At 35.1% G+C, this 15,942-nt stretch overlaps 1 protein-coding gene across 3 annotated transcripts in view; it reads right to left on the bottom strand.

Moving 5' to 3' along the window:
- The window catches only part of MTHFD2L (methylenetetrahydrofolate dehydrogenase (NADP+ dependent) 2 like), a 132,399-nt gene that overhangs the window by 82,324 nt on the left and 34,133 nt on the right, over positions 1–15,942 (bottom strand). For 2 of the 3 annotated variants that reach the window (XM_063108208.1, XM_063108210.1), the window contains exons 4-5: positions 8,143–8,295; positions 6,862–6,969 (exon numbers count right to left, since the gene is read on the bottom strand). In XM_063108208.1, coding sequence (XP_062964278.1) covers positions 6,862–6,969; positions 8,143–8,295 — 261 coding nt within the window. The remainder of the gene's footprint in view (positions 1–6,861; positions 6,970–8,142; positions 8,296–15,942) is intronic. The other variant, XM_063108209.1, reaches the window with a different exon arrangement.

The following is a 15,942-nucleotide window of genomic DNA, read 5'->3' as shown; positions in this document are numbered from 1 at the left end:
ATGAGAAGAAATGTTTAGTGAGGTAAGAGCAATGCATGCCCGTGGCAGCTTTAATCTGTGCTTAAGTGAAAAAAGAAATAGCCCTATAAAACGTGGCCATTTTATTAACTTAAAAGCATGTTATAAATATTACTTAATCCATTATATAGTTTTTTGTTTATAGGGACCCTCAGGAGAAATTACTGTTTGGTCTTAATATTAGAAAAAACATTTTATTCTTCCTGAGCATGTGTTTATTTTTAATCTCAAAGAAAATTCATTGGGTAACTAGTCATTTTTTCCCTGCTAACAAGCTCTCAGGATGAAATTAGTGACCCAACCATAACAAGTGTAGTTCAGACTCAAATAAATTCAACATGAATGTCTTCAGCACGAGTATATATAAAGCAATGTGCTTGACAGCGGGAATTTATCCATGAAGATTTAATGATATGTCTATTTTTAGTAGAAGTCTTATCTTTGGCTCCATTTTTGCTCCAGCCCTTCCCTCCCCTTTTTCTTCACTAGTTCTCATTTGCATTGTGTTTGTATATTGTTATGTGCCTAGGAGGTTGAATTTTTTAGTTTTAAGTAAAGAATATTAACAGAAGGTAGACAATAAAAACATCCCATTACAAAAATAACAGAAGGTAGATAAAAGAGTAGAACATTCACATATAATTGTAATTAGAAATCAGTCATTCCTTCCTACAACTAAGGTTTTTGTAAAAAGCTCTACTTTTCCTTTAAAGCATTTTGCACAATTACAGTTAGTTAATTATTTATACCTAATTGTTTAATGACTGTCCTTCCTACTAGACTGTAAGCTCAGGAGGACAGGGCAATATCTGATTTATTCAACACTGTATTCCCCATGCTTAGCAACAAGGAAATCAGCCCCTCCATAAGAGGACAGCATTACAAGTCAGCAGCTTTAAGAAAAAAAAAAAAAAGTTAGCTAGACAAAAAGATAGATCCTCAAAGTTTTACTGGAAAAATACTATGACCTCTTGCAATGAATGCCATCAGCACCAGTTTCCCATCCTCTGCACAGTGTTCTGAGTTCTTCTCTCCCCTTCCCAATGGTCATGAAGGAAGGGCCTTCCTCCCCTACTGAACATAAGGTGACCACTGGGGGAATGGGAGTTTTAAGTTATCCCTTTATAAAAAACACCTATAATTTTAAATATGAAGAAAACTGGTGTGTGGTGGGTACCTAGTTACTTCTCTCCCACTTTCCCTTCCTTCCTGCCATACAGAGAATTTTTTTTTTTTGGTAAATGACAATGTCATATTTTAAATCCCTAGTCTTATTTTCTACAATACTGGCACAGTACTTGGCACATAGGACACACAACAGACTTTTACTGACTGACTGACTAGATACATTATTACATGCTAAGCCCTGTGCTAAATTTCAAAGATACAAAAAGCCTAAGAAAATATTTGTCATTGAGAAGTTTACATTTGTGAAAACAGGTAAATAACAATATGTAATAGGATTAGTATTATGATGGCACCATATACAAAGTGCAAAAGTTAGAAGATTTGTGTTTGTAGATCTTGAAGGAACAGATGGGAGGTGGGAGGAAAGGAGGTAAGTGATGGAAAATGCCATTCTGTGCTGGGGGAACAAGACATATAATGGCAAGAAGGCACAGAGGAGATAGTGTGTTTGGAGAATAGTGTGTTGTTCTACGGAGCTTCAGCATAAGGAACTGGGGAGAAAATGACAGGAGAAATGGCTAAAAAGGTAGGTTGGTGAGGACCATGATATCCTTATGAGTGATGCCTTGAACAATAAGGATATAGACATTAGAAAAGGGATGCATTGTGCTGGAAATAAAACAAATGCCTAGTACTCTAAGGTCATGGAGAAAGTGACAAAATGAAAGAGAAAGAAAAAAATTTGGACTTCACTTTACATTTTAAATAAGGTTTAATGTTATTTTCAACATTGTAATAGTTCCAGTTGTCTAATGAGAATGCATATTCATTTTTTCCAGATACTAGCTGGTTGAATTTAGGAATCATTAAAAATGAAACAGTGCTCCTATTATTCAATTTAGAAAATGAGACTAGAAAAAGTGTTTGTTCTTTTCTGCTGCCTTTCACTATCCAAACTCAAAGCGTACTTCAGTAAAGTTTAACCAACACAGAGGAATCAGAAAACATAGTACCTCCAATATCTTGTCATGAGTACTTTTAAGCTGGAGATAGGGGGATGGAAGTAGCAGAGACTAAATGCCTGCCATCCCCCCTGTCCCAGTTAGACAGTAGGTCCTATCACAGAGGCAACAAACATCCCATTCCACTGCCAATAAGACTAAGAGTCTCAGTCCCAGTAGTGTGATTGTTTTGCATGACTCCTGCATTCCTAGGCGTTCCTATTTGGCTTCTCTCTTTGAAACCTAAGAGAGCTTGGCCCAACCTGTCAGTGGGCTAAGCTTAATCACACATACCACTCAGGTCATGATGCCCTGCCTCAAACATCCACTACTGTGTTACAGCCTCCTGGAGGTGAGAGATGAGGCTCCTAAGCTGGCAAAATGTTTGTTTTCACAACTGGAGTCAATTCTCACAAAGGAAAAGCATTCAACTGGCAAAAACTCTTGAGAGTTTCCATTTAGATAGACTGCCTCTTGAAGAAAAATAGCTGAGACACAGAAAGCTGCAGCAGAAGGACGGCTTGAGCATGAACACTGAAAGCCAATGCAAGAGCAGTGCCTTGAGAAAGCACACCTTGCAAAGATGAATCCTGAAGACACAGACTGTCCACTTCTGGAAAGAAAGGACTAAGTCTTTTCACTGCTCTATCCCACAGTGTTTTACAGAAAGTATGACTGAATATCGGCTGAATGAACTCGAACACATAGCCAGGCCCATAGGAATCTAAGCAGAATCAATCAGCTGGTTGCTGGCCCTTTCAAAATACTCTTTAAAAATATGCCAGCATCAATGCCACTGCAGTGATGCCACAACCTTTCAGTTGAAGGAGGAGCACGTGACCCATGTTGTGGTCCTTAGGGGGACCTATTTAGATGAGATGTCCTACATAAGAATAAAGATATGCAGAGAGGAACTTACTTTAAAAGAATTTGAAATAAAATCAAATTTTGTATTTCACTAGTGATGACAACCATAACGTCTTGGTCATTAGGGCACTTTGTTATCTTGAGAAAAAAATATATTTTAGAGAAATTGGAGAGTTCCCCTTACTTCCTCACAGTAAAGCTAAAAATAAAGACATTATACTAAAGCCACTGATATTCAGTTTTCATTTTGAAAGAAGGTGAAACTGGGTAGGTTACTACATACAAAGAAGTCAAAAGAATACACAGTAACCTATAAGTGATCACTGTGGTACTCAAACATCCTCATAACTAGTGGGGCTCATAAGAAGAGACTTCCATGTCAATCTCTTTATGTCACTTCAATTAACCACGGGCTTCCCTGAGAAAATATAATGTTTGCTTAGAGGTGCCAAATTTTATCTTGTGCCACCGAATATTTATAATTTAAAGTACCCATACCTGTATATCATGTCCCCTAGAAACCCATCACCACCAACAAGACTATAGCTCTGGGAGGACAGGAACCATCTTTCACCTACTTTCTATAAACTACATAGTGGCTCAAATATCAAGCCCTCTACCGAGACTTCTGAGATGGCCTGTCCTCAGCAGGAGGTAATATCCTTCCTTGCTTCCTTGCTGTGTTGAGTATCAGCACGACCCCTTTACTTGACGATTTTAGCATATTCTCACTCTTCTAATTATTTCACCGCCCTTGAAGAATTTTTTTTTAAAAAGTTCTTTCTCACAAAACAGCTGGGATCATGTTCTTAATACCCAAACTAAAAAATAGCCATGGGTAGACACATATTAATCAAGCTAAATTACAGTACGGCTATTTTTCTTCTAGTGCAATTATCTTTGGCTTTAAGACAAAAATGAATCATTAGGGTTCTGAAACTCTTCTGGCAAAGAAATATACCGTGTGAGCTGAATGCTCAACATTGTGAGTGTCATTAGAACCAGTTCTATAAATATGAATTTGCTAAGTTAATCCTCCTTCATTATCTCCATTAGCTAACAATGCACATGGAGTCACTGTACATAATTACCATTCTAACAGACATGGACATTTAAAATATTAAGTTTCCCACAGACTCCAAATCTTCAGTAAGCAGCTCTCAACGATTCATTATATTAATAACATATGTCACCACACTATTAAATATGCATAAATACCACCCATGTTGCAAACCTTCCAATATCATTTTTAATACAATTTGTTACCTTTTAGATAATATAATTATAACGGCACCTAGGTACCACTAGAATAAAGGTAAGTTTAACTATCTGACTTGTAAGTAACCAGTATTATAACTAATTGCACTTTTATTATTTCATATATATGAATCTATAAAAAACCCATATATTGAAAAAATAGACTAATGTGTTTTACGACATAGGATTATCTAATTTAAAATTGAATAAAGAAGGGAGAAGTTAATTTTTAGACACATACCTTATAGACAAATTAATCATTTAAAATGGAAATTTATTAAAAAATTAGCATATAATATACTGAAGCCTACAAGAAAAAGTGCATTGTGTAGTACTCTTTGGAGTATTATGATGTAACATTTCTAATCAAGTACTTTATAAGCTTTTATAAATTCTGAGTTTATTCAAATTATTACAAATTAGACCAGATACAATAAAAAAAAAGCAAATACAAAACCACCAGAATACATCATTAGCCTCAGATCATGTTACTCTATACTTTATGATAACATGGCTACAGATTATTAAGTTAAGCATAATAATGGAAATAATAGTAATAGCCACAGCTATATGACCAACAGCTTACTTAACTTACTGTGTGTCAGGCACTGTAATTAGTGCTTTACATTCATATCTCATTTAATTTTCACAATGACCAAGTGAAGGAGACATTAACATTATCTGCATTTTACAAATGGGGAAAGAGGAGGCCTACACAGATGAGAGGACTTGCCTAAGGTCACAGAACTTGGCAATAAGGGGGTCTGACTCCTGTCTATCCTCCTAACCACACAGTCAGCACCCATCTCCCAGCTCTGGAAATCCACTACCTTTTGTGGCCTTGGGCAAGCCCTCTGAAGTCTCTAAAGCTCATTTCCTTTAGCTGCAAAATGAGAAGAAATTTAATATATGCCAGAACTATTGAGAATGAAATAGAAAGTTTATGAGAAAGTGCTAAGAAAATCATGGAGCTACATAATGCTGCTGCTTATGTTATTGATGAGATAAGAAAAAATGTTGAAAATGAACAAAAAAATGCTTATTGGTTCTTGGTCAAAATTTTCCAAGAAAAACAGCACACCTAGGTAAACATTCCTGGTTGTTTTACCTTGCTTAACATGGAAACTGTTACATAATGGCAAATATGAATCAATATCTTTACTATACCTTAAAAGATAGATAGATAAGCCATAATAGAGCAAGCCAGAAGCAAATAGTGAAACTAGTAATGAAACTTTGGAGATGGTTACATGAAAACTGTTACACCACCAGATTTGACCTTTCAAAGAGATCTTCAAAACTAAGGCTTTTTAAAGCTACTGGGAATCACTCTCAAGCCCTAATTTACTATGATCCATAGATACATATTGATTTCTGGCAATATTTATATCTTTAGGCACAGAAAGAAAAATCATTGGGCCTATTTTTCCATAAGGCTCTGTGTTTTAAAAAATTATATTATATACATTATGTCAACCAAGATCCTAAAACAAGTATCATCGAAAATTTGAGATCAGAAAACTGTAATTCACAGAGGTTAATAATGATAAGAAATCTATAGTGTACATCTATACATAATGCTGTGTGTGTGTATGTGTGTTGTTCATGAGCATGTAGGTGGTCTATCACTCTGATTAAATATTAGAAAACAAAAAAGTGTCTCCCCCCTTCTTTGGAGTTAAAGAAACCAATTAAGTTCTTACTGTATCAAAGATTAGGAAAAAAAAAAAAGATTAGGAATAGTAAATGGTAAAGGAAGTAGTAAAAATCTCTAACACATACATAAACCAATAACTGCTTCTGTTAAGAACATAAACTTGGTCTTTTACCCATTTTACAACAAGATGCAGAATTTAGCACAGTGAGGAGCGGAGTAGCCCTTGCACCCTCTGTCCACACCACTGGCCCAGGCAACCATGAACAATGGATTTCCTCCCCATCCCAACTCCATTCTCATCTCTGGGGAGCTGCTCAGTATCCACCTATCAGGCTCCTGAAGAAACCAAGGTTCTGGGACGACAATGAGACGATAGGCTCCTGGAGAATACAGCCATGTGTTCTCAAATACTACAACATTTTGCTGGGCTTTCTTAGTGACTTGGGGTATCATTACTCCTCACAGTGCCATGACTAGTTGTCTAACCTATATAATCAGCTAACAACTCTAAGTCTCAGCTTGCTTGTCTGTAAAGTGAACTAACTAGCTGACTTCTAAAGTACTAGGACCTTGCCATTTCAGGAAGTCTACACTCAACATCCCAAGGTTTTGTGCCTTGTCTTCTACTTTCTAAGGCACATGCTTTTTATGTTTCTAGTGGCTTTTTACCTTTCTTTATGTCTATATTACTAATGATTTAAACAAAGTACATACAGTGTAGCCAAAATAAAAATAGAAATGAAGGGGCCACTTATTTTCAGTAATTCCTATTTTCGCTTTCAAGGTGCTCATGTTATTAAGTGAGGAATAAAGCAGACCTTTAATTGCATAAACCCACAAATATGCTAAATCTTACAATCAAAAGTCTTTACATGATTATGTAAGCAGTAAGAAAACTGTAAGAGTATGCACAGTCTGCAAGGTCCTACCTACCTCCCGGCCGTTCATGCTCTCCATCACTGTGTAAAAGCATGGCAATGGGCATCCCTACGTTCTTGGATCTTCCAGCCACAACGACGTTTTTCCCAAATGTTTCAATTCCTTAAAATACAGAGGTTGATTTCAATGCAGAATCAACAACAAGAAGCAAATTAAACATTTGAACAGCCAACTGAAACATTCCTCAAAAAGTCCTAATTAAATTTGGATTACAATGTGGTTTGTCTATAAAGTGCTCACATTCATTAGTTATAAATATTTCCTGTTATGCTTCTTAGATTTGTCACTTCCTTTAGGGTTATATCCTCATTAAAAAACCACAAACATTCTAAAGTTGCAATAAATTACTCTTAAACACTGAGATTTACATGAGGAGTTAGAAGTGCAGAGGCTTAAACTTTATTAACTACTAATTATAAAGTAAGCAAAGTACAACAATGTCAAGCTTAATGGGAGAACTTTGAGTAAAGCTGGGACAAAATGAAGTGGGAAAAAATGTATCTTTCACAAATCTCTTGCACTTTATTCCACAGGAAAGAAGCACTAAACGGTTAGACTTAGAAGGGTGTGAAAGATAAAGCCTGAAGATCTAACACACTCTATCTCTTTTGGGCTCAGTTTTTTCACAAGTACAATGATGAAATTATAACTAAGGATTTTTCAAGTACTAACATTCTACAAGTGTGATTCTAGGATCTGCTTTCCTTTGGAAATTTTCTCTCTCAATTAGAAAACAGTAGATAGAAAGGAGAAGATGCTGCCAGAAATAGAAGCGACAGCAGTGGAAGCAGGGAAATCATCAATATACAAAACAATTTGGGATCAACTAATGTAGGGGTAAATACCCTCTACACACCTTGAGAGAACATTACTGTATTTAGCACAGTTAAAGGGTAAATGTTGATAATAAAAATCTAAGTTAGTAGAGATGGTTCATATATGATCAGCAAATTTTTAAAGGTAAAGAAAAATATATTTTGAAAAGGCCCACATCAAAATGCATAAAGTTTATAGTTTAAAAGTAGGAATACACAACTACTATTTGGGAAATTCAATTGCAACCACAGTTACTTATAACCTGGCACATGTGTCTCATTTTATTTTATTTTGGATTATTCTTTGACTTCTCTAACATTATATATTTCTACAGACTGAAGTTTTATGGCTTATCTTTTTCTGTCACTCTATAGGATTTGAGGTGGTTCCATCAAGGCAATGCACAAATGCTCAGTTCAGCACCTAGCACCCACGTTCTGCACGCCACAATTTACAAACCTGTTCTTTTTATTATTTCCCAAACAGCACTGGCAGTGGCAGGTATAAGAGAATGCTGATCAAGGCATAGCCTTCCAATATTTAAAATATGAAATCCGTCTACATCTTTTTCTGGTGTAATTCCATTGCATATTTCTCGCTCATCAACGTGGTCTGAAAAGTAAATAAAATTGGTCTTATTTTTAAATTATTATTTATTTGGAAGACTGGAAAATGAAATATGGGGACCTACAGCCAGATCAGTTTACAGGAAACATGTAAAATTATTACTCTTTTCTTTTCTTGCCACCAAAATAGTAAGCCAAAGTGCTCTTGACTGATAGCTGTAATTACCTGCTATGAGGGCATATGAAATTACAGGGCCAGAAGTAGCTACACTAGTGAAAGAGAAAAATTTGTAAAATAAAACAATACATACGAGATCTGGGAACAGCCAGGTGTTATGTCTTTGCCTCAATAAGTCTGCATATTTGGAGGGTTTAAGTCCACATTTCTCTGATACAAGACATTTCCATTAATAGGTTTTTATTAAGTATATTGAGCTTTGCAGATCAAAGGGCTTTGTTAGTTATAAAGGTATTTATAACATTATTAGTTTCCAGCTTCTTCTAAAATGACATAATGAAAAAGTAAACATAACACACACACACACACACACACACACACACACACACACACACACACACACCCTTTTCCTAAGGCATTAACACCCTGAAATCCAAAATATTACTATGGTTTATTATATAGAAAGAAAAGAATATAACCTGAGTAATAAGCTAATCAAATGAGATATGAGATGCCAAACATCTAATTTTAAAAAGTAAATAACAGGTATAGAAATATAAAATAGGCTCTTACTACTCTCTGCAGAGTAGCTTAGGTTACCATTAAACTCAACAATTAACCCATGTGCCTACTATATTGAAATACAAGTACATTTTTTATGTAAAAGTTTCATGGCCCATTACACAATAAATGACATTTAGACTTAATTTATAAAAACATTATCAAAGTCCAATTTCACACTGATTTTAAAGAACTATCCCCTGTGTTTTGTATCTTTTGTACTCTAAAAGTGACTAACGCCACCTTACTTTAAGTAGGTCCAATTTACTATCATTAGACTACCAAAGTCCTTTAAACATATAAAAGTAGTCATTTGAATGACATTCAAATAGGAGCTGTGTCTTTGGAACATCTCTTTAATCAATATTTTTTTACTTTCAATAATTGCATTAATTCTATAACGTTCTAGCAGGGTAAATCTCCATCTGTTTTCTCTGAAGCTAGAAGATCATTATTTAGATTCTAGTAAAACTTTTTAAAAATTACATACATGTTTAATTTACTATTTGAGGACAAACTAGTGGTTCATTTTTTTTTAAATCTGGATGATGATGATTATGTTCAATACATTGATTAGCTGCCACGTGTTCCCTCATTACAAAACTGAAATATGTTTTTCTCCTCTGCTCTCTCACAGAACTGCTATAAAAAAGTACCTAGCACATTAGTTCAGTTATTTGATCACATTAGTTATTTAATTCTCTCTCTCACTTATGAATGTGAGCCTTTTAGGATACAGACCTTGTCTTACTAAACTGATTCACCCATAGCCTTCTCCATCTCAGCAAATGGCTATCCCATCCTTCTGTGCTGCTTGCCAAATCTATACACACATTCAACCCAATTCCTATCAAAGTACCAATGGCATTCTTCACAGAAATAGAAAGAAAAAAATCTTAAAATTTGCATGGAACCACAAAAGACCCCATGAAGCTAAATCAATCTTGAAAAAAAAGAACAAAGTTGGAGGCATCATGCTTCCTGAATTCAAAACATACTATAAAGCTATAGTAACCAAAACAGCATGGTGCAGGCATAAAAACAAATTGACCAATGGAAGTGAATAGAGCCCAGAAATAAACCCATCCATTTACAGCCAACTGATTTTTGACAAAGGTGCCAAAAAATATACACTGGGGAAAGGACAGCCTCTTCATAAATGGTTCTGGGAAAACTGGATATCCACAAGCAGAAGATTAGAACTAGACCCCTATCTCTTACCATAACAAAAATCAAGTCAAAATGGATCAAAGACCTAAATTTAAGGCCCAAAACTATGAAAGTACTAGAAGAAAACATAGAAGAAACACTATGTGAAATAGGAGTGGGAAGTGCTTTTCTGAGCAAGACTACAAAGGCACAGGCAACCAAAGCAAAAATGCACAAATAGGACAACATCAAACTAAAAAGCTTCTGCACAGCAAGGGATACTATTAACAAAGTGAAGAGAGATCTACAGAATGGGAGAAAGTGTTCACAAACTACTTCAGACCAGGGGCTAATATCCAGAATATATAAGGAACTCAAACAACTCCACAGCAAAAAACCCAAAACCCAAAAAACCACATATAACCTAATTTAAAAATGTACAAAGGACCTGAAGAAACATTTTCTGAATAGAAGACATACGAATGGCCAACCACCACATTAAAAAATGCTCAAAATCACTTATCATCAGGGAAATGAAAATTGAAACCACAGTGAGAAATCATTTCATTCCAGTTAGAATGGCTGTTGTCAACAAGACAGAAAATAACAAATGCTGGGGAGGATCCAGAGAAAAGGGAACCCTCCTACATTGCTGGTGGGAAAGTAAATTGGTATAGCCATTGTGGAAAACAGTATGGAGATTTGTCAGAGAACTATAAATAGATCTGCCTTACAACCCAGCTATCCCACTGCTAGGTATATATATATCCAAAGGAAATAAAATCAATGTATCAAAAAACACCTGCACTCCCATGTTCATTGCAGCCCTATTCACAACAGCCAAGAGATGGAATCAACCTAATGTTGATCAATTGATGAATGGACTTAAAAACTGTGGATATATACAAAATAGAATACTATTCAGCTATAAAATAAAATGATATCCTATCATTTGCAGCAACATGAGTGGACCTGGAAACCATCATGTTAAGTGAAGTAAGTCAGGCTCAGAAAAATAAATATTGCATGATATCACTCATATGTGGAATCTAAAATAAACAAACAAACAAACAAATAGAGAGTAGAATAATAGTTACCAGAAGCCAGGTGGGGAGGAGGTTTTGTGGGTAGGAGAAGTGGTGGACTAACGGGTACAAAACTCTGCTGTCTACCCTAAGTGAATCATTGTGCAGTATATGTATGTATTGAAACAACACACTGTACCCCACAAATATGTACAAGTAAATGTTAAAGTTAAAAAATATATATTAAAAAACAAACAAACCTGGAGTCATCCAGAATACCATTCTTTCTCTCATAACTAACATCCAATCCATTGGAAAAATCTGTCAGCTCCTCCTCCATCACACATCAAGCACTTCATCATCTGTCACGTCCATCGATACCACTCTAATTTGAGTGGACATTATTCCTCCTGTGAATTCTTGAAACAGCCTTTGAATTAGTTCCCTGTTCTACATTTGCAACCATACAATCTATTCACAAAATAGCAATACGGTTACACTCTTGAAATGTATGTCTGATCACACCATTCTTCTCAGAACCCTGCAATGTTACCTTATAATGACAAACAAGGTCCTACGTGATCTTCACTGCTCTAAAACCCTAGTTATCTGTCTGATCTCATCACTAATCTCCTTGCTGTCCCTTCAAAACATCAGGCATATTTCCCACCTTGGCTATAAACTTCTATCTGTCTGCAAGGCTTTTCTAAAAACAGAAAAAAAAAATTGTCACCTTGGCTAAATCCCTCCCTTTTTTCAAGTGTTTTTTAAATGCCACAATCTCAGTAAGGACTATTCTGACCACACCATTTAAAAATGTAGGTTCCATTTCTAACAATGGTGAAGTTGCTTATTTTGGATGAAACTTCTCACAGAAAGCAAATGTAAACTTTGGGAAAATATTTTTTTCAAATAATGACTGTTGAAAAATGGAGAGTCACTAAAAGCAGACAGATTTGGAGAAGAGTGGACACCTGAAAGAAAGGAATGTCAATGAAAGAGTTTCCCATTTTGGAGGATTTTCTACACATGGGACAGCTAGAATTCAGATAGAAATCTGCACTATTATAGTTAAGAAATCAAAGGACAAAATTTGAGACTACTGCCATAGTTGAAAATTGAAGGAATATATCCAGGAAAGGAGAAAGCCACAGAGAGGAGACACAAATATTGTACATAAATTCTGCCCAAATCTGACTGATCCCTGAACAACACCACAGGAAGCAAACTCCAAAAAGCTCATCTAAAGTGAAACAGAGATTGATGCTGTAGCTGGACAAAGAAGAAACGAAGCTTGAAGTCCTTAATCTAATACAGTCATTTACAAAAACAAAAACAAAAAACCTTGCAGTTAACATCATACTTAATAATGAAATACTGAATCTTTTCCCTCAAGATCAGAAGAAGAATGTCCACTCCCACCATTACTATTTAATGTTTTATTGGAGATCCTGACTAGTGTAATAAGATGAGGCATAGTGATCAGAAAGGAAGAAGTAAAACCTCAAGTCACACATGGCATAGGTGCTTATAGAGAATATACTAAAGAATTTATAAAACAATTACTAGAACTAATAAACTCAACTTAGCAAGATCACAGAATACAAAACCAATTGTATTTCAGTATACAAGCAGCAACAATCAGAAAATGAAATTTTAAAAATACTACTTACAATAGCTTACAAATGAAACACATTTGGATGTAAATTTTAAAAATCTGAGGATGAACTCTATAATAAGAACTACAAAAGACTACTGACAGATGACCTAAACAAATGAAAAGTGTACCACTTTCTCAGATTGGAAGACTCTATAATGTTAAGATGTTAATTCTTCCAGAATGATCTATAGATTCACTGCAACCTCAATAATAATTCTGTGAGATTTTTTTATTAGATTCTAAAATTTATACGAAGATTTAAAGGATTTAGAATACCTAAAGCAATCTTGAAAATGAGCAGAGTTCGAAGAATTACAATACTGACTTTATGATTTGCACAAAGCTACAGTAATCACGACAGGATGGTCCTGGCATGAAGACAACTAGATTGAGAGAACAGAACAGAGAGCCCAGCTTCAGACTCACACAGCACCATTTGATTTTTTACAAAGGTGCCATAGCTATTCAACAGAAAAAGAAATCTTTCTGACAAATAGTATTTAAATAGCTGAACAGCCATATTGGTGGGGAGGGAGAGAACTAACTATGATCCCTACTTCATACTGTTCAGAAAAATTATCTAGAAATTGATTATAAACCTAAACCTAAACACTACAACTGTATAGTTTCTGGGTGAAAATTCAGAAAAACATCTTTGTGTGCTGGGTATAGGCAAAGGTTTCTTAGAAAGAACATAAAATACATAAAGCATAAAAGAAAAATTGGTTGATTAGACTTCAGAAAAATTAAAACATTATGCCCATCAAAAGACACCGTTAAGAAAATGGATAGGTAAGCCAAAGACTGGGAGAAAATATTTGCAAAGCACATATCTGACGAAGATCTTGTATCCAGATATATACAGAACTCTCAAAGCTCAATCATTAAAAGATAAATAACTTAATTTATTAAAAAAGAACTAAATACTTAAACAGTCACTTTATAAAGAAAGATATTAAAAATGGGCAATATGCATGTGAAACAAATCAGAACAGTGGTTACCTGAGGGTGAGGATGAAAGGTAGAAATAGGAATTTACGGGGAAGGGGTTTAAGGAAACTCCCTCAGTTGATGAAAATGTTCTACATTTTGGTAGGGGTTTAGAGTACATAAGTGTTTGCATTTTCCAAAACTTAAGATGTGTGCATTTCAATGCATAGAAATTTTCACTAAACATAAATATTAAACTGCAGTTAATGATATGCACACTGAAGTTTTAGAAGTACATTAAATGTTCTTACTTTTAAATGCTTCAAAAATAAGATGGCTTGATGGATGAATAGATGAATAGATATGTGACAAAGCTAATACAGCAAAATGTTAACAACTATAAAAGTTAAGTCAAGAGCATGTGGGTGTTCACTGTACTATTCTTTTAATTTTTCTGTATGTTTGAATTTTTTGTAATAAAATGGGGAGAGGGACAAAAACACAACCTGTCCCCAACATCCTGATTCCTCTTTCCATGCTCTACTTTTTCTTTTTTCCCATAGCATATCAATTTCTAATAAATATATTTATTTATTATGTTTATTTTTTGTTGCCAGTCTCCCCTGCTACTTCACAAGACCAGAATTTTTTGCCTTTTTTTTTTTTCACTGATGTGTCCCTAGTACAAAGAACAGTACCTGGAACATAGAGGGCACTCAATAAATATTTATTGATTAAATGACCACTATTACCAGTAATTTATAGAGGAAGAAACTGAGACAAAATCAGTGGCCAAAAAAACTGGGAACAATTAGAAGAGGAGCCAACCATAAAGAAAAGATGTCTGCTCCCTCTATATCCTCTGACATCCTTCTTTTAAAAATATAAAGAAAAATCAAAGGCCGGTTTCATTAAAATCTTGGTTTGATGATATCTTTGAACCTACATTACTAGCTATCTGGCATTATTCCATCCTCTGATATAAATTTAAAGTAAACGATTCATATTTGTTGTTTTTCATTTATTTCTCCTTTCAGGAATTAAAAAATCAAAAACTCTAGGCAAAGTTTCATACTAATCGGTTAAAGTGCACACCATAAGAGTCTATATGTTGCCCTTAAAAATTCAATCATTTATTCACTCAGCAAATATTTACTGAGTGTCTACCTTGTACCCAGGAGGGGGTTAGGATATATGAGTGAGCAAAACAGACAAAATTCTTGCCTTCTGGAATTTACATTCCAAGGAAATAAATGTCTGCCTAATCAAACTATTTAACTATAGCCTCTTAATGGGTTATTTTCTAGGAGAAAATGAGAAAGACACTTTTGGAAGCTATGTTCACTGTTCTGAAGACAATACTTAAGTTACACCCTCTGGGTTTTACATCAAGGTTTCCAGACAGAAAATACTTATCAGGTGCCGACCACTTGCTCAATATCATTTAAGAGTTGTTTCATCATGGAGGGGTGAGGGGACAGAAAAGGAAATGGGAAATGACTCTCATCTCACTGAGCTACTCCACCCCAAACTTGAAAATACAGTAGAGTTGGAGGCGGAGTGGAAGGTGTTCTTTAGGCCAGAAAGGGGTGGAGGAATCTGGCTCTCCACCCTTCCTTAGCCTCCCTTTCCTACAGCCACAGAAATTGCCCAGGATGTCCCCGAGCAGGCTTACTTCATGGTAATAATAATAATAATAATAATAATAATAATAATAATAATAATAATAATAATAATAATAATAATAGAGTTGGGACCTACACGTGGTTTTCCTGAGAGAGCTGAAAAGTACATGGAGACCCTAAAATTGCCTTTTTCTTCAGAAGCAGTGTTGAAGACACATTGGTTTATCAAGCCCTTGGTTTCTGTGGCACTGTACATGCTAACTTCTGCCAAATATACAGTACTGCCCCCAAAGCAGTGCATATTCTACAGAGGAAAACATTCAGGTTTATGAGCATGTCTATTCTAATGAGCTTCTTTAGCACACACAAGAGAAAAGAGGAGATGCTGCAGTTTGGGAATCTCGCTTGCAAACTTCTCAAGGACACTGATTCAGTTTCATATTGTTTTCTAACTATCCCTTTCCCCCTAGTGTTATATATAGATTGGATTCTAGGTAAATATTTGTTGACCTGGTAAATTAATAAAGAGGATTAGAGAGCTATTATATAAACGTATCTTTTATAA

The sequence above is a fragment of the Cynocephalus volans genome, chromosome 9 (genome assembly GCF_027409185.1).
Source record: "Cynocephalus volans isolate mCynVol1 chromosome 9, mCynVol1.pri, whole genome shotgun sequence".
NCBI lineage: Eukaryota > Metazoa > Chordata > Mammalia > Dermoptera > Cynocephalidae > Cynocephalus > Cynocephalus volans.
Note: the sequence above shows the minus strand (reverse complement) of the source record. Positions and strands in the feature narration are given on the sequence as shown.